Source organism: Rutilus rutilus (genome assembly GCF_951802725.1).
Source record: "Rutilus rutilus genome assembly, chromosome: 1".
In the NCBI taxonomy this organism is placed as follows: domain Eukaryota; kingdom Metazoa; phylum Chordata; class Actinopteri; order Cypriniformes; family Leuciscidae; genus Rutilus; species Rutilus rutilus.
The window spans coordinates 42,395,691-42,414,205 of NC_140209.1; the positions used below are offsets into that span (position 1 = coordinate 42,395,691).

At 38.2% G+C, this 18,515-nt stretch overlaps 1 protein-coding gene across 4 annotated transcripts; it reads left to right on the forward strand.

Annotated features, from left to right (window-relative positions):
* The first annotated feature begins 755 nt into the window (after positions 1-755).
* brsk1b (BR serine/threonine kinase 1b) lies at positions 756-16,023 on the forward strand. Of its 4 annotated transcripts, none has more exons than XM_084414725.1 (19): positions 756-2,124; positions 3,613-3,707; positions 4,039-4,124; positions 4,292-4,432; positions 5,299-5,415; positions 5,494-5,527; positions 5,637-5,705; positions 5,801-5,947; positions 6,324-6,355; positions 6,971-7,156; positions 7,962-8,059; positions 9,472-9,622; positions 10,521-10,581; positions 11,051-11,657; positions 11,762-11,810; positions 13,674-13,797; positions 13,923-14,136; positions 14,218-14,307; positions 15,266-16,023. In XM_084414725.1, the coding sequence occupies exons 1-19, from the start codon at positions 2,037-2,039 to the stop codon at positions 15,481-15,483; spliced, it is 2,607 nt and encodes an 868-aa protein (XP_084270851.1). In that variant the 5' UTR covers positions 756-2,036; the 3' UTR covers positions 15,484-16,023. The 4 variants fall into 4 exon arrangements, with proteins under 4 accessions (XP_084270851.1, XP_084270853.1, XP_084270852.1 ...); XM_084414727.1 differs by having other exon boundaries at positions 11,372-11,657; XM_084414726.1 differs by having other exon boundaries at positions 6,992-7,156.
* The last annotated feature ends 2,492 nt before the right edge of the window (positions 16,024-18,515 follow it).

An 18,515-nucleotide genomic window follows, 5' to 3' on the forward strand; every position in this document is an offset into this window, starting at 1 on the left:
CTTGAACTGACACAAGATGCAAAATATATTGAGTTTCATAAATAGCCTTCAATATTTAAAAATATGTTTAAAAAAGAGATAGACCAATGCCCCCTGCTGTCTGGACCAAGACAACAGGCAGTATCTAGGACTACGATACTTTTCGCTATGACCAATGTTTCTGGGTAAGATTAAGAAATAAAACCTAACAGATGGCTGGCAGATTTTTCAATAACCTCTTGCCTGAACACGCCCAATGTCTTTGTCTCTACTGCCACCTTGTGTTCACATCTTAAACGGCAGGGATGGAGCTTTAATTTCAGCAATTAAAAAAGTAGTTTAGTGGAGAACATACAGTTCTTAATCTTGCTTGCTTAAACCTGGCATTTTGTAGCCTAGCCTACTATAAATATTGTTGGCTTTGTGACGAATTATGTTCCTCTATTTGCAAGTCATTTTGGATATGAGAGTCTGCTGTAAATATAACAAGGTTAATAACTACCCTGTAATGATGCTTATTCCTGTAAGGCTGTGGTTATATTTTTTCCAAACAATAAAAAAAGGTAAAAAAAGGCAATTAGTCCATATTATGACAACAAATGGATTGAAACCATGTATCTATCAAAAAAAAACTGACAGATGTGTCCAATGACAATAAAGTACGGAATGGGTTCAATAATGTGAGGGACGTGCTCTCGGGCGGAAATGGGGTGGGGGTTTAGTATGACGAGCATATTCGATGGGAATCGCGAAAGGGAGGGGACGCAAGCAGCGCAGAACCCGGATGCTGATGCTGCTCGTGTCGGATGGGGAAAAGGAATACTGGGAGAGTGAGAGCTAGAAAACAGAGAAAGGCCCCACTGACAGAGGGACTGATATCCTTGCGGTCACCAGGCAAGCGACGCGAACGGATTAAAGCCAGGCGGTTTCAAGAGACTGTAACGCAAACTCGAGAGAATGAGTCCGCGCGCGGTAGCCGAGGCGACGGGAGGAGAGCGAGAGAAGAAGATGCTGTGAGATGCACATAGCCAGCGCGAGCGGGAGGGAGGGGGAGAGGAGGCTCCTACGCTAGTTAAAGATGCTTGTTTTTTGACCAGGAATGTGTTCCGTACGCATAAAGCAAGGGATTTCTGCGCAAACCCTATAGTTTACAATAGCGCAATGTACACTTGACACGCGCACTGTGGATTAATAGGCGGATTCATGTGACGGAAGACACTGAGGCTTTCTTTCGCGAAAGGGTGGCTGTTTTCTCCCACATTTCCGGATGTGAGGCCTGGAAGAGACCGTAGTTTATATCAGGCACGGGACGCTCATCCTTCACATCTACACTTTGATTCAAATTAGACGAAACACTTTGAGGAGTCGTTGACAAAAGAAGGAGGCACTAAATATTAGACAGAATATTACGTGTAAGGTGTCACAAAACCGGATGTGCGGCTCTTTCGCAGGATAGATGTGGCCAAGTTTTTAATAAATAGGTCACTTCCAGTTTGACATTAATGGGAAGCTACATAAATATATAGTTTTAAAGATAAAATACCGGCGAAAATAAACAGATGACGGAACCAGGCTATCTAATAATCCCGTTATCTTTATCTGACTTCAATATTCATAATAATTTCACTGGTAGGCTACTCACAACGATTAGCCTATCTGATGTAGTCATATAGTGTTAGCCCATATACTGAGAGATTTAATCGTGTCCCCTCATCATTCTTCCATCAGACACCACAGGCCTTCCAAATCGCAATAACAGTTGTAATTTGGCAAATAGGCTCGGCTGGTCGCGCACCCCCTGTTTATTTGTGATATTTTCGAACGGAACATGTTATCGATCGATTTCCAGGAACTTTGAGGAGACGGCAGGCAGATGTTTGGGAGTAGGCCACGGCACTGACATCACGCCTCAGCATCCCTGTGTCATCTTCGCTCACCGTCTGTGATGTCTGTACGGCGGAGTTATTACGTGAGCAGGACAGGCACCAGTGGATACATTGTGAAAATACACTGATTTACCCCCTTTATATTGTGACACGAAATCGCTGTCGAACGAAATGTCCAGTAAGGAGTTGTCGGGGAGTCAGGCAGCTCAGTATGTCGGGCCCTACCGACTGGAAAAGACGCTGGGGAAGGGCCAGACAGGTAAGAGCGTTTCCTCTTTGGGATATTAGTACTCAGTTAATGCATTCTGCTCTACTTCGCGCGTCTCATTCAAGAATTAATCTATTGAAAGTTTGATTCTGCAATAAGCAAAGCAGTTAATGCGTTTGCAGGGTTATTTCAGATGATGAAATGAAATGAGGCACAGAAGCAAGTAAGGGCAGCGATTAAGGGAGGAAGATTATTTGATCTTTTAGTTTTTTTTGTGACGTGGCAGTAATTCATCTGAACAGTTTAAAAACCTGAATGTGATTGTAAGCTCTAATTTATTTATTAAACCTCCAGTTATTTATTTAAGTCCAAATAGTAGCTAACTAGATACATTTTCCCTATGAATTATTCCAGTTACTAGTACTATTCAAGTAGGACTTATCCCAGCCTCCCTGGCATATTCAATTATTCACTGTTACTAGTTACTGTTCATTTGCTTTTAGTTCTACTATCCTATTAGATACAAATATATTCCTTCGTTACTTGGAACAAATTGCACATTTTTGCAATTAATTGCAATGGGAATATGTGGTTCAGATATTCTGTTCACTTCTGACTAATATGTAGGTTATTTCCATTGTATTCAACTGTTCAATAGATTCTAGTACTTACTAATTTAGTAGTTAGTAGTATATTTATTCTAGTAGTTATACTAGTGTAAATTTATTTGATACCAATGCAGTACGTATTTATGAGACTAACTATCCAAATTGTTGTGACATTTTTTTTCTCACTAGCTACAATTACTTTTTTTTTACCCTGTTGTAGGTAATGACTAGTCATCTTACTTAAGTTAAATTAGTAACAACTGGAATACATACCACTGTTTTATAAACAGGCACTGGTATCTAATCATTAAGAAAACTTGAATTGATTACTTAAAATGAATTTGTAACAAATTGCAATTTGTTACCAGTAATGATGAAACGGGAAATATAACTAGTAAAATGTATTTATTGTTTACTAATGTAAAAAGTTAATAGTAAAATTGAAAATGATTCCAGTCACTACTAGTCATGCAAACCTGGATACTAGTTAGTTTTGAGGAATAACAATGGCTTGCCACATGATCTGTTCTGAATTCAAAGGCCACAGAGATCCTGTTTGTCAGTACATTGTTAATTGCATGTGAATCTGCGCAAGAGTGAGGGATATAGATCTATGCATTAAGATGTAGACACATTTTTGGCAAGTAAAAGAGGGTGTCCCATTAATGATTGATGTGATTGCGTATATGAACAGTATTTACTGGTGTTTTTAGGATATCAATAGTGTTTTTGGTAGTACTGCATTTTCTTCAGGTTTAATAAGAATTTGTAAGTGAGTGTTGATTATATAAAATTGTGCAGTGTGCAGTCTGAAGGTTGTTGCTGTTATATGCTGCCGACTTTTCAGTTTCTGAAATCTCATCTGGATTTTAATGTTGTCCACTTTTGGAATGCATCTAATGAAGAATGACCATCTGTGTTCCTCTTGCAGGTCTGGTGAAGTTAGGAGTTCACTGTATCACAGGACAGAAGGTGGCCATCAAAATAGTTAACAGAGAAAAGCTATCAGAGTCTGTTCTTATGAAAGTAAGTTTTGCATACAAAAAATGTACAAAAATGGAAAAAGTTGTAGTTTTTCCAAGTCATCTCATGCTTATGCAACCTTTTCCTGTTTACGATTGCTCTTCAATAACACAGCAGCTGCATAACTCCAACTGCTTTATTGACCACAGTTTGTGCTGCATCTGCCCTAATGTTCTGTGCTAAAGGAATGCAAGACTCTATATTGTTAATTTATTGACTATTAGTTCACACCTAATTTAGAGTGATCATCTTGCTTGGTCTTTTCCTACATTAAAGTTGCTCCTTTCTCTATTCAACTCTCATTCAATTTCCCTCACTCTCCCCGTTTCTGCAGGTGGAGAGAGAGATAGCTATTCTTAAACTAATAGAGCACCCTCATGTCCTAAAACTGTATGATGTGTACGAGAATAACAAATATCTGTAAGTACTGCTCTGTTTCTCCACACATCTGAAGCATGCCTGGTCTTGTCTTGTCTTGTCTTGTCTTGTCTAGACTTACATCCTGCATTCTGTGAGGGTGTGCTTGTGTGGACAATTTCATGTGCATCTATCTCTGTGCATGTGTTTCATAAATGTCTTTCTCTCAGGTATCTAGTGCTGGAACATGTGTCTGGTGGGGAGCTATTTGACTACCTGGTAAAGAAAGGCAGATTGACCCCTAAAGAAGCTCGAAAGTTCTTCAGACAAATCATATCTGCTCTAGACTTCTGTCACAGTCACTCTATATGGTAAATGTCTCTTTATGTTTTATTTAAAGTGCTGCATACACAAGTTCCTTTATAGGCATATGTTTTCATCATATTTTTGCATAATCAGCATTCTGTAGCAAGTGTTGCGACTTTTAGACAACGTGGTTGTGTGTTGACATGAGAACTTGTGGCCAAGTGAAGTAGACTAAAGTGTGTGTGCCAGTTTATATATACGCATCTACTATAGCACATATACTACTGTTAAAAAATTGTTTGTTTTTTTCCTTCTTATCAGCAAGGATGCATTAAATTGATCAAAAGTGACAGTAATGACATTTATAATGTTATAAAAGATTTCTATTTCAAATAATCCTTGAAAAAATGCATTATGGTTTCCACAAAAATATTAAGTAGCACGGCTGTTTTCAACATGGATAATAATAAAAAATGTTTTTTTGATCAAATAAATCATCATAGAATGATTTCTGAAGGATCATGTGACACTTAAGACTTTGTCATCACAGGAATAAATAATATAAAAAAAATTAATCAAAATAAAAAAACAGTTATTTTAAAATGGAATCATTCATCAATATTACTGTTTTGACCAAATGCGAGCAAGTATAAGAGACTTCTTTCAAAAACAAAACTTTTGAACGGTAGTGTTCATAGTTTCCAAGGTTTATTTTTTTGTATGTTGAGCGTCCTCTTTGTATCAAACAAACAAACAGACAAACAAACATTACAAAATTGTTTAATTTATTATTGTAACATACTGCAGTGTGTACAACACAATCAGTTAATCATTCTTATACTGTAAAGGAATTCTGGTTTCAGATACTTCAGGAAAAACATTACAGTTGACAAAAATATACTACAATGCTGTCATTACCTTTATTTACCAGCCACAGAGATCTTAAACCTGAAAATCTCCTGCTGGATGAGAAGAATAATATCAGGATTGCTGACTTTGGCATGGCCTCCCTACAGGTTGGGGACAGCCTGCTGGAGACCAGCTGTGGGTCAGTAGTTTGTGTTTATGTTCTTTTAATTGTGCTATTGAATATGAAGTATTAATGCTCTGCATTATGTATCTGCAGATCACCCCATTATGCATGTCCTGAGGTCATCAGGGTAAGGACGGAGAATAAGCACCATATGTTTTAATGTATAAGTCTCATAGATTCAAATCTAACAAAACAGCCAGTGCTTATTTGCACTTAGTGTTCTTTTTTATTTACAGGGAGAGAAATACGATGGACGTCGGGCAGATGTATGGAGCTGTGGGGTTATTCTCTTTGCTCTGTTGGTGGTAAGAAGCTTGCTCCATCTTATATTTGTCTCAAAATTGCTAGCTCTCGGTTGCTCTCAGAATTGTGTGTGAAATGTAACATCTCACCTCATCAGGGAGCGTTGCCCTTTGACCATGATAACCTGCGACAGCTGTTGGAGAAGGTGAAGAGTGGAGTATTTCACATGCCTCACTTCATTCCTCCAGACTGCCAGGCTCTCCTCCGAGGCATGATTGAGGTCAACCCTGAGAAACGCCTCACGGTAAAGAACATGCACCCAGTGCACCTCTTTTTATATACACTTATAGTGTATAATATACATTTATATATATAAAAAGTTTGGGGGTCGGTAAAAGGCTGAATTTATTTGATAAAAAATACAGTAAAAACAGTAATATTGTCTTTTTTTTATTTTTTCTATATTTTCTTTTTGAATATATTTTAAAATGTAATTTATTCACGTGGTGGCAAAGCTGAATTTTCAGCATCACACACACACTCACACTCACACACACTACGGCATCATTATATAACATTATAAATGATCAATTTAATGCATCCTTGCAGAATAAAAGTATTCATTTCTTAGTGTACTGCCAAGGCATATTTATGATACTTCTTGTTTTTTCTTTTCTCAGTTGGAAGAAATACAAAAGCACCCTTGGTATCAGTAAGTATCACGTGAGCTATCTTGAATAGTTTACAAAAGAAAATTCTGTCGTCATTTACTCACCATTTGCTGTATTTTTCCATCGAATACAAAAGGAGAATTGAAAAATCATAGAACACAAGATGCAAAAAGTGCTACTGGTGTATAGAGTCCGTATCTCGGTTCTCTTTGGATGCGGGATAGTTCAACTTGCAAAAATCGGATGAGGCCAAGGCACTCGAGAATTTATAAAAAATATAAAAAGCCTTTATTTATTTATGGCTATAACATTGAAATCAAAATCTTTGAGCAGTTTTTATTCACATATCAACAGTTGTGTGACAAACAATAGTATCTTTGTCAAGCTCCACAATGTTCCGTGTAAATTTTGTGTCAAAAACCTAAAATCATGTAACATCATAGGTTCTCAAATGTCTCATGATAAAACGTCATTGCCATATTTAGGAAATAACATCTTAAATTTGGTTCTGCTCATATGCTGTCATATGTTGAAGATATGGAGTAGAGTGCACAAGTCATAAGAACCACTGTTCAGGTCTTCTCTCAGTCTGCAAAAATTCTTCTGCGTTCCACAGAACTATTCCAATAAAATCAGATTTTCTTTTTTTTGTGTTGTTGTGTGTCTTTCTGTCTCAGAGGGGGCAGGAATGAGCCGTGTCCAGAGCAGCCACCCCCGAGGCGTGTGTGTGTGAAGAGGATTCTGTCTCTTACAGATCTGGACCCTGATGTTCTGGAGAGCATGCATTCCCTGGGCTGCTTCAGAGACCGTGTCAAGCTCACCAGAGACCTGCAGTGTGAAGAGTGAGTCTGAACTTCTGTGTGTGTGCTCAAGACATTTCAGCCTGTTTTTCAGAAAATAATCTGCTTGTTATGTCGTGACGTAAGGAATGCTGTTTCTGGGTCCAAGCTTCTACTCATTTCACTTGAGAATACTACCTCAAGATCCATTTAGTAGCGCTATTTATTCATATTAAACATTTCAGCTATGCATTTAAAAACATACGGTGTACACTGCAGTCTCCGTGGTCACGGCGTCCTGGACACAAATATTTTAACGATTTACAAAAGATGAATCACTGTCTGGCCATCTGGGATTTGGGTTTGTAGATAGAGGTTAGGATCATAATTTTCTCTGTGGTATTACATCACATTGTGAGTGTATTTTAGCACCGTTTGTTTTCTTTTGGCATCTGATGATGGTGGAGACTTCAGACTAAACAAGTGGATAGTGCACAACCATAACATTTTAAACAAGATCAAACTGACCTTAAAGTCACCATCCTTATTTCTTATGGATTATTGCATTGTTTATTATAAATGATTTATCCCTGCACATAATTATAATTTTTTTGTTGATGTGGAACTGCCCTACATTTTGTTCTTGTACGATAAGCTATTTCACTTGGATATACGTCACAATAGGGATGAAAAGGCTATCGCAACTTCTGTTTCATGCCGACTTTAAAGGAATAGCTCACCCAAAAATCATTTACTCATTCCAGTCCTGGATGACTTACTTTCTTCTGTGAAAGAAGATATTTTAAAGAATCATTTTGTCGATACAATGAACATCATTTGGGTCTGACTTGCATCTCTCCCTTCCCAGAGAAAACCAGGAGAAGTTGATCTATTACCTTCTGTTGGACAGAAAGGAGCGCTACCCTAGTTATGAAGATGAACATCTTCCCCCCAGAAATGATATTGGTGAGTGAACTTTTGCAGTTAAGGTTTGTATGTGTTGCTGTCACGTCCAAAGGTAGTCACTGAACACCATGAGAATAGTTGGTAACCTAGAAAGCATGCTGGTGCTTTATGCCTGAAAGTAAGCCAGTTTAATTTAAGGGCTCTAAGGCAAAACGTGATTTGTAAACGTAACATATTGAGGGCTTGTTCCCCGAAATAAACAGATCAAGACCAGACCAGGACTAAAAAGAGATTTCAAGGTGGAGAATCATCATCATTAAGAGCTTGACATGGTTGTTTTAGGGCAGTGTAGTAGGTGGGAGAACAGGTGCTGCAGGTTGGATCAGAGCGGGACTTTCCTAATGTTTGCTGAGAAAAAGTTGTCGATGCTGACATGTTTTTTCACATTTACCATATACTGGCATAATGTTTGTTTATTAAGAGGCTTATTATTTTAAAGGAATGTATCTCCCTGATTGGGCTGCACAATTATTTTGAAATAAAATTTGAAATAAGATTGAAATAATCGAAATAAATCTAAGTCGTTTATAAGGTGCACTGAGAACATCGTCAGCGGCAGATCAACTTTTTTTCCATGTAAATGTAAACATGACTAGTAAAATAAATATATATATTACTATTCAAATATTACCATTGTAATCTAAAATGAAAAAGCTATTTACATTAATTGGGACAAAAAAAAAAGTTTTAGTTACAATGTGAGGTGTTTCTTTTGATAAGTATACCCAATTGCACACCCTTAAAGTGTAACTATTTCTGTTGGCCAAACACAAATTTAAAAAGTAATTCACTTGTGATTTTGTAGTTTTTGCACACCCTTTTTCATTGTGATTTTAAATCTTTTTGTTCTTTTTGCCTCAATATCTAAGCTGCAGCAAACTGTAAGAAGTTCAGTGTTTTTATATAGCAGTTGTCACATTGTTTGCAGCAAGGAGAGTTGATAGGCAGGATCTAATTCAGCAGTCCCTTTATTTTTTACTATATAAGCAAAATAACAGATATGCGGGAGCACCGGATCAACACAGGAGAACAAGATAAATCGTGCAGCTCTACTGCCTGACTAATAATACCTTACTGTCCATCATCTCATGCCGTGACTCGTCTCTCATATAGGCCATGTTGTATGCAGATACTATTTACCCTGTTGCTTAGAAGCGCTGTCTCTCATCAACACACTGAAAAGGACTTCTTTTTCAGCTTCTATGCTTATTTCCCTCCTAACACTGTAATACAGATAATCTCTGCTGCATTGCAGTTGTATATTTTATATATAGTTATATATAAAAAACAAACAAACCTTAGATTCCTTTTGGATATAGTAAGGTTTGTAATGTGACTTGTTCATGAAGTGTACACAGTAGATGTTTGTGTTACAGTGGGTGTTGTGTGTGTTGTTGTGGTTGTGTGATCAGATCCTCCCCGTAAGCGGGTGGACTCGCCCATGCTGACCCGTCATGGGCGCTGTCGGCCGGAGAGAAAGAGTCTGGAGGTACTGAGTGTGACAGAGCAGGGCTCTCCAACACCTCCCCGCAGAGCACTGGATACCTCTGCACATAGCCAGAGGTACATGCAAACTGTTAAAGAGAACTTTGTATAAACCTTCATCTGAAAGTCAAGCTTGATGTGCCCCACAAGCATCCGCTGTACAATTTCAAGTGCCTATTTTAATGAAAATGTGTGTCTTATTCAGTAATCAAGCACAATCCAGTATAAATATGCTGAAATAGGTCAATTAAGTATTTAAATTAAGTTCCTCTACTGTTATATTTTCAAAACTAACATGCATAATTTCTATGTACATTAGGCTCATTATAGATGGCACCTTATTTCGTAATTTAATTTAAAAGATATTTGTGTAAATGTTGTATTGATCAGTGATAATGGCAACAGTAAAGGGCATTTTTCACGGTACGCTGTAGGCGACAATTTTTTCTTACAATCTTATATTTTCTTCCATGGTGTTTTTTGACCACAAAAGCTAAATGCTAGTTGTGAATCAATTAATCTCTGATTGGTCTATGAGACATGGCCTCCGTGAAAAAAATCGTTTATGTTGTTTGCGGCATCCCCTTCCTGTTGCTGGCCACGTCTCTCATGTGCCCTCATTATAATGTCGTAATAAGGAGTTCCCAGCACATGAATGACCAAGCGAAGTCATGGGAAGTGGGAAACTTACAAATCTAGACGATAACCCGAGTTGCCGAATTGTGACGTTGGAAGGGGTGTGTTGATTTCAACATGGTGAACTGAAAACAAAACATTAATTTATAATATAGATAATATCATATAAACCACAATGTATAGAGATCAGTGAGTGGATGCAAGCCTGTTGTGAATGGTGTAAAGTTAACCATTCCTTTCACAGACTTTTATTAACACTAGAAATGCATATATCAAAGTAAATAAACATATCCATGAACATAAAGGGATGTGTGACTGATATGTCCTGGTGTTCTGACAGGTCTCGATCAGTTAGCGGTGCTTCAACCGGCCTCTCATCCAGTCCCCTCAGCAGTCCTCGAGTAAGTTACTCCACACTTGTTGGCCATACTGATATTGCATTAGAAGTAAAATGCATCTATGCAGTGCTCAATTTACAATGGTAAAAAGTATTGTGCTTGTTGTTGTTATTGTGGTATGAATAGCAAAGCTGAATTGCTCTTTTTATGTTCATCTACCTCATACTGTCCTCATACTGGAGTCATTATTCACACCAAATACATGCACACAGTCACACAAATATATTATTTAGCTTGTATTAGCTTGCATTTTGCACATTAATGTCCTAACAATTGTTTACTAATTTATACTAGATTTCACATGCCTTTCAAAGCGCTGTGCATCATTTTCCTAACTCTTCTCAGTTGAATTCTAATGTTAATAATAATCATATACCATAGCTTTCATTAACGCTCATGACCATTGCTGTGTCCATCTCTCCATTCCTCTTTCCCTCTCCATCCTTCTATCCTTTCTCTTCCTACCTGTCAGAGCCCAGTTTTCACTTTCAGCCAAACTGAAGTCACCTCTGCTTCCACCGCCCAGTCTAAAGACCCCAAAGCAGGAAGTTCCACCACACCCCGGGCGTCCCAACGCGTGCCTGAACAAAAAACCCAGACCCTACCCTCAAAAGCAGCGTCTGATCGTCCCCACCTGCAGTCTATGAAGTCCCTCCCCCTACAGACTCCTCCGTCTCCTTCGCCTTCCCCCTCTCCGCTACTGTCCCCCATCCCTCGCTTCTTCTTCCCTGCTCCTTCTGTCCTGAAGTCTGTCACTAAGACCATCTATCCTAACTCTGCCCATGTGTCGCAGGTCACCCCGCAGGGCTCCCCACTCCCCACCCCTCTGGGGACCCCTGTGCACCATCCCCAGCACCCCCCACCCACCCCGCCCTCCTCCTCCTCCTCTTCTTCCTCCTCACGAGCTGAAGGGGGTGGTGGTGGTGTGGGTGGTGGTTCCTTGTCCCTAACCCCGCCCTCCAGTCCTGGGGGAAGTGGTGGAATGGCTGCCAGTAGTTCAGCCCACTGGAGGACACGCCTCAACTCCTTCAAGAACAACCTTCTAGGATCGCCACGGTTCCACCGCCGAAGGCTACAGGGTGAGAGAAGCGTCAACCAACATCTTATTATCGTTAATCAATCCAACATCACTGAAAGTCAAACATCACTGTACATTTTTTGATTTTCATGTTTGTTTCAATAGTTCCTACATCAGAAGACATGTCCAGTTTAACTCCAGAGTCCAGCCCAGAGTGAGTATTTAGAGGAATAAATAAATACATTTTCATTTAGTTGTATAGCCATTGCTGGATATTGTTCATGTTACATTATGTAACAGTAAATTGTTTACTAGAACTATTAAAAATGGTTTTCATTCATTAAAATTCAGAAATAAAAATATGAGCTGAAAAACGGAAAAAATGGAGATGTTGCAACTAACTGAAATAAAATACGTTTGTTGAAGTACTAAAATTACTAAAACTGAAATAAAAATAAACAGCTAAAGTTAAATAGACTGAAAATAAAATAATTCAGAATATTAATAAATACTATAATAACACTGTACATCGCAATGTTGTGATTCTTAAATTCACTTGCAAAATTTAAAATGACTTATTTTAGTTTTTTAATTTTACAATTATTACACAAAATTGAATTTTAATATCCGCCATTTTAAATCCGCCAGTTGAATTGTGAAATTCATTTTGACAATACATTTTAATATAATATCTTTAATTCATAGGTGGAGTTTTAATTTTGTGGCAGACGGGGTATAATAATAAATAATAAAAAGGAATTAAATAATTAAAGGATTAAAAGTGTTGAACTGACTGACCCTCATTTGTGAAGCAGTCCAGTGTAAAATGATTTATGCAAATATATAACATTTTAACGATTTTATCCGGCACATTTTCTTCATAAATGAAATTCAACTACGGTGTCCTCAGTGGCTCAGATGCCGGTAGTCTATGGAGACTCTTATGTTCGTTAGTTCATTCAATAACAGAACATTTGTAATGTTGTTTTGGCGCAGACATTGTATATCTCCAGCTGCTACAGTGAGGAAACAGAACTGCTGCGGCTCACTCAGGCCGGTATCTGTGCTAACAGCCAGTCACCAGTTGTCACCAGTCATGGGTGGGGCTTTCCCCTACTCTTAAGTAAATCTGGAACCGCTCTTTTGTAGAGACTGTTTATGATTATGGGGATTATAAAAATTGGGTGGATTTTTACCATTATAGGCTGGTTGTTTACCCATACTGTGGACACAAATCTGTGTTCAACCACCTTATAAAAGTGAATTTTGCATAATAGATCCCCTTTAAGGGAATAAACAAATAAGGATCGTAAAAGAAGTTCTATCTAGGTCTAATTGAAGTTATGAATTTAAACTATAATATTTTGTTTTAAAATGTGCACACAATCACTCTTATTCGTATGTCTAATATGTCGAAAGCGCAAACATTTCTTGTCTCATCACATTCAGTTATGAATTACATGAATCCTAATCGCTTATTTTCAATTCAAAACGGTTAAATTTCATGAAAAGTCGAGTAGTTTGCATCACTAGATAGTCTGTGTCTGTCAGTTGCTGAACATTTCTATCGTAAAACAGTTGTCTAATACTTACATCTACTTAAATCTTTCCACGAAGTCTCGTTGCGTTGTGACAGTAGCAGTAAGACCCGCTTTCTTTGATATGACTGGCCATCTCGATCATTTTGACAATGACTAATGCTGTTAGACAGCGGAGGCAGAGCAGCCTAAAAATTTCTACATGTACTGTGTACCATAACTTCAATGATGATACAGTAACAACCTGCTCCTATGGTTCAGTATGTTTTTTTTTAAGCCTTTTCAGCATATTTGGCTGATTTTCCCTGAGCATGTATAATTCTAGGAATGAAGACAAACAAGACTTACAGTATATTGACAGTATTATTTGTGCACTTGCAGATCAAAGATAACACTACCAAATAACGAAATCCATTAATGATGCTATAAAGTCTCTAATGTGTATTCTGTGTACAATGAGAGCCATGAAACAGTAGCAATAATGTGTACTATCTGTGTTATGTGTATTTATCTGTATATATTTTTATCTTTTGCTATAGGCTAGCAAAGAAGTCGTGGTTTGGAAATTTCATCAGTCTGGAGAGGGAAGAGCAAATTTTTGTGGTGATCAGAGACAAACCACTAAGCTCCATCAAGGCCGACATTGTCCATGCCTTTCTATCAGTTAGTATCTTTTTAGGATTTTCCTAAACTTTCTTTCTATCAGTTAGTATCTTTCTCTTCAGATCCGCTTTGTTCATTCTTTTTTGAAGATTCAAACTTTGATGTACGTCTCTGTTCTCCTCTAGATTCCCTCCCTGAGTCACAGTGTCATCTCCCAGACAAGTTTCCGGGCGGAGTACAAGTCCTCTGGAGGTCCGTCTGTCTTCCAGAAGCCTGTCAAATTTCAGGTTGATATCGCTTTCTCTGAAGGAGAGAGAGAACGAGAGAGGGAGAAAGAGAGAGAAAGGGAGGGAAGGAGGGAGACTGGCATCTACAGCGTCACCTTCACCCTATTATCAGGTATTTAAAAAGACGAGAGAGCCTGTGTCATGTGTCTGCATGTGCTGTGATTTCTACAAATGTGCTAATATTGTTTTGCAGGTCCTAGTCGCAGGTTTAAAAGAGTGGTAGAGACTATTCAAGCTCAGCTTCTCAGTACACATGACCAGCCCTCTGTGCAGGCGCTTTCAGGTGAATGTACCACACCTACACCTCCATCTAAAAACATGCACTCATTCACAAAACATTAAAGGGCGCTTTCACAGACAGGGTTTAGATTAAGCCAGGATTAGGCCTTTGTTCAATTAGGACATTTAGGAAGCTTTTATAAACGTGCCTTAGAAAAAAAAAACATTACTGGTGTGCATCTTGAGACCAAACAATGGCACTGACAGTGCAAGTTACTTTCAATTAAAACAGCTCAAACATGCATTTTAGTCCGGGACTAGCTTAAGCCTTGTCTGTGAAACCAGGGGAATATGTATACATTAATTTATTTTGATTCATTTTTACTTCAGGTTTTTTCCCCATTTCATTTCATTGTATTTAAATTTTTGTATTTTATAGTGCATCAGTTTTTACTCAATCAGTGCTAGTTTCAGTCTATTTTTTTATTTTATTTTTCATATTTTATGGGAGTCAAAGTTAATGTGCTGATGTTACATTATGATGAAGATGATGATACGGAGAGTGTAGCAGATCGTATAAACAGTTTTACTTTATTAAAATAAAACAAAAGAGTGACATCCAACACAAAACCAAAAGGAAACAGTGTGCTCTAAACAGCCAAAACAAGACAATTAACTGAGAGAAGTGAAGGCATTAATTGAACTCAATATGAAACAGATGTGAACTAAACAATGAAACAATAATAATGAATATATTTATATATAGTGACATTTACATGCATAATGGAGGTGAAATAATAATATACTATGTATAAGAAACTATAGTTAATTTTTAGATTTTATTTTCTTTTATTTGAATTTCTATCAGTGAAATGTGAAACTTTTGATAATACACCATGTTTCAAAATCTAAAACTAAAATGAATTAAATTAGTTAATTAACTTTTATGTGTATTTGAATGAACAAAAATGTTTTCAACCACTAGCACATTCCCACCCTGATGTTTTATTTTCTTCTCCCAGATGAGAAAAATGGGCTTTCGTCTCGCCCACCCAGCACACCGACCCGTCAGAACTCTCATCGCTCCGAGGGCGGAGGTGATCGCGGTGAGCGGGCAGAACGCAGCGATCGAGGAGAAGGGAGCAGTATTGGCGGTAGTGCGAGTGTTCTACAAAGGAAGGGGTCTGGCAAGGATAAAACTCGCCTCCTTTCCTCAAATGGGACCCAGTCTCAGCCCTAAGTGAACTAATCAGACATACTATTGAGTGGGTGGGGACAAACCCCTCCTTTGATTCCCCCCAGACACGACTCCCTCAAAGTCCATCTGCACAGTACACAACAACAGGTATACTCAGCCCTGATTTTCACATCACTTGCAGAAACCCTGGGATCCAACTGCGACAGAACAGTCAGGAGTCTATCCACATGGAAGTGTTCTTAAATGCAAATATTCATCTGAAGAACAACAAAATTACAAGGATTTGAAAAGTGAAAACGAGATGTATCGCTGAATATAAACCCTAGCTACAAATTATTTCGTACACTACGAACAAGGAGTTTGACATCAATGGTCATATCAAGTGATCTTATGGCAACAAACTATACAAACCGAGGAACAAACACCAAGTGGGACAGGAAAGAATGTCTCCCAAACTTATCATCATCATTATCATAATCATCATCATTATCATAAGCAAAATCGAGCTGCTTGAGGTAGATAAAAGCAAACAGAACAGGAAAAAAGTGGGAAGTTCTTCATTCTTATTACCACTTGGAGCACAAAAAAGGATTTCTAAAACACTGTGTAAAGTAAAGAGTAGGGATTTTTTTTTGTTTTTTTTTTTGAATGAGAATCTAAATTTTGTAACCCAAAATGCTACTATAGTCTTATGTGACTATAGCTTTATGAGCTGAGGGCGGATTATGCCTTTAGTGAGATGTTAAGAGTTGAAGAGATAGGCTATGTTAAACATTGATCCTTGTAGATCCTGAACTCTGTGATATGTTGTAGATCCAAAATCAGTCAGTGTCAGATATGCAGTGGAGAGCTGCCCACTGGAAGCTGCTGTTGGAAACTGTAAAGATTGGGCTGTTGTACGTCATTGTTCTCAGTTCTCAGAGTATCTCAGATTCACCCCACTCACTAAGCAGGGCACAGAGGGATGAGCAGGCATCTGGATTTCCTATGACATGTTCACATAGAGACCGAACAAGAGGAACGAAATAGCCACAGTCACTCTCTTGTGTCGTATAAAGAGACAACGTGAAGAAAAATGTTAAAGCCTTCACCATCTTCTCTTTTTTTTCTTCTTTTTTCTCTTTTATATTTATATTATATTTTTGAGCTGAGATGTGAAATGTTTCCATAAAAAAAATGAACAAAGTGAATGTCAAAAAACAAAAATAGAAATATTTACATTTATTTATTTATTTATTTATTTATTTATTTATTAGTGTTCAGGCTGGTCAAGTTAAAATGACAAGAGGAAAAATGAGCAATTTCGAAAATGGCAGTAACAATTTGTATTTGTTGTATGCTACAAATGTCTTTTCAAAAAACATTTCAACTGCCTAATTTTCTCCATCTCATTTTCATTTCATTTTGAATAATAAAAAAAAAAACTCACAATGGAGTAAACTGGAGAACAACAACCAAGCAATGACTCCATGCCTTGGATGTCTCCCACGGGGAAAAGATTTCAAAACCCTTAAGGATGTACGACGTAAAGACTGAAGTGAACCTTATGGAAGCAGAGGAACAAAATAGAGGGAACAAGAAGGAGGCCCTCTCTGTTTGCTCTCTTTTCGAATGTTACCCAGACAAGAGCCCAAAGTTTCGGACTCGTGCGTACCGGGCCAGCCCTTTGTACGAAATGCGAGCAGTATTTTGTCTTTTTTCACACATGCACACACACACACACAGAGACAAGAAGACTCTCCTTCTCAAAACTGACTATATGAAACAAAATGAATGATAACTGGACTTTGAAACTGGAATGCACTGTCCTAAAAAGAGAATTGTATTCAAACAAATAGTTGTCCCTTTCCTCGCCCACCCACGGGAATCAGTGAAGTGCTCTCTTAAGTGCGGACTCAGGATCAGAGGGGCTTTTTAGCTCATTACGTTTGTGAATGAGGGGAACCTGATCCTGAATACCCACTTAAAAGCTCTTTCTCCAATGAGCCTTTGCCCTGAAGCCCAGAATCTGACAGTAATGCTCCACTCTGTCTCTCTCTCTCTCTCTCTCTCTCCCAGCCTCTGATCCACTCTTTTCCTGACGCAAGGAGCACTAAATGTAAAGCAAGGTTTTGCTCTGGTCCTCCCTCTGCCACCATCCCGCAGCCATCACTTCCACTCTTGCCCAAAAATAGCATAGCGGAAATACAAACACACTGAGCTTCGGACTGTGTAGTCATCAAGCAGCTCGTGCAACACCATGAATTGAGTTTGAATAGCACATTAAATATATATCACTACTGTTGAATGTTTAGGAGCATTGTTCATTAGATATAATAAGGGGTATGTTTTTATTTTAGTACACTCCAAATGCCTTAAATCCACATATACAAAACTGTCAGCATGTGCGCTCACAAACGTGCCCAGTCACTTGCAGAGGCAGAGGAAATGCCAGAGCAAAACCCTGAAGATGTTCTATGTTCAATTCTGTTAGTTCTCAGGCAGGGTAAGTCTGGGAGTGTGCAAATACAGACTGTCTGGACACCAGCTCTGAGTGAATGTGAAATACACTCCAAACACGTTCTCTGTGTTCATGACACTCTCCTGCTCTATATGTCTGTCCCTTTCTCTTCCCCACATTATGCACAGAATGATATTCTGTTTTTGTTACTCGCCTCACACATACAGCACACATATCACATTTCATATGTATTGTTAGTCTTCACTTATTTACCATACATTATATACCTCATCATGCTCCTGTCCCCCAATCATAGAATTATACTTTAGACCATCCCTTCCATCTTCTCTCATTATATACATATGTCCTGCCTGCCCCCAATGTATGCTCACCCCCCCCCCCATCTCTGTTCATTGTAAACAGAAAATATTACTCGTATCGTCATTCTTTATCCATTCTATATTCACCTGAGGATTATTGATTATCTTTGTCGTCATAACTGATTACTCCTCTTAAGATTGTAAAGCTGTACTCTTTCTTCCCCATTGCGCACAGTAGGAAAAAAATTTCATAAGAATTGCAAGTCATTAAATTGGAGTGAAAAAAATAATGACAAGAAAATAAATGTCTGTGT

Bases quoted from the DNA above. Each gene is read 5' to 3' on its own strand.
- brsk1b (XM_084414725.1), top strand. From the start codon at position 2,037: ATGTCCAGTAAGGAGTTGTCGGGGAGTCAGGCAGCTCAGTATGTCGGG. The intron at 2,125-3,612 runs GTAAGAGCGTTT...TTCCTCTTGCAG, and splicing joins GCTGGGGAAGGGCCAGACAG to GTCTGGTGAAGTTAGGAGTT. The intron at 3,708-4,038 runs GTAAGTTTTGCA...CCGTTTCTGCAG, and splicing joins CAGAGTCTGTTCTTATGAAA to GTGGAGAGAGAGATAGCTAT.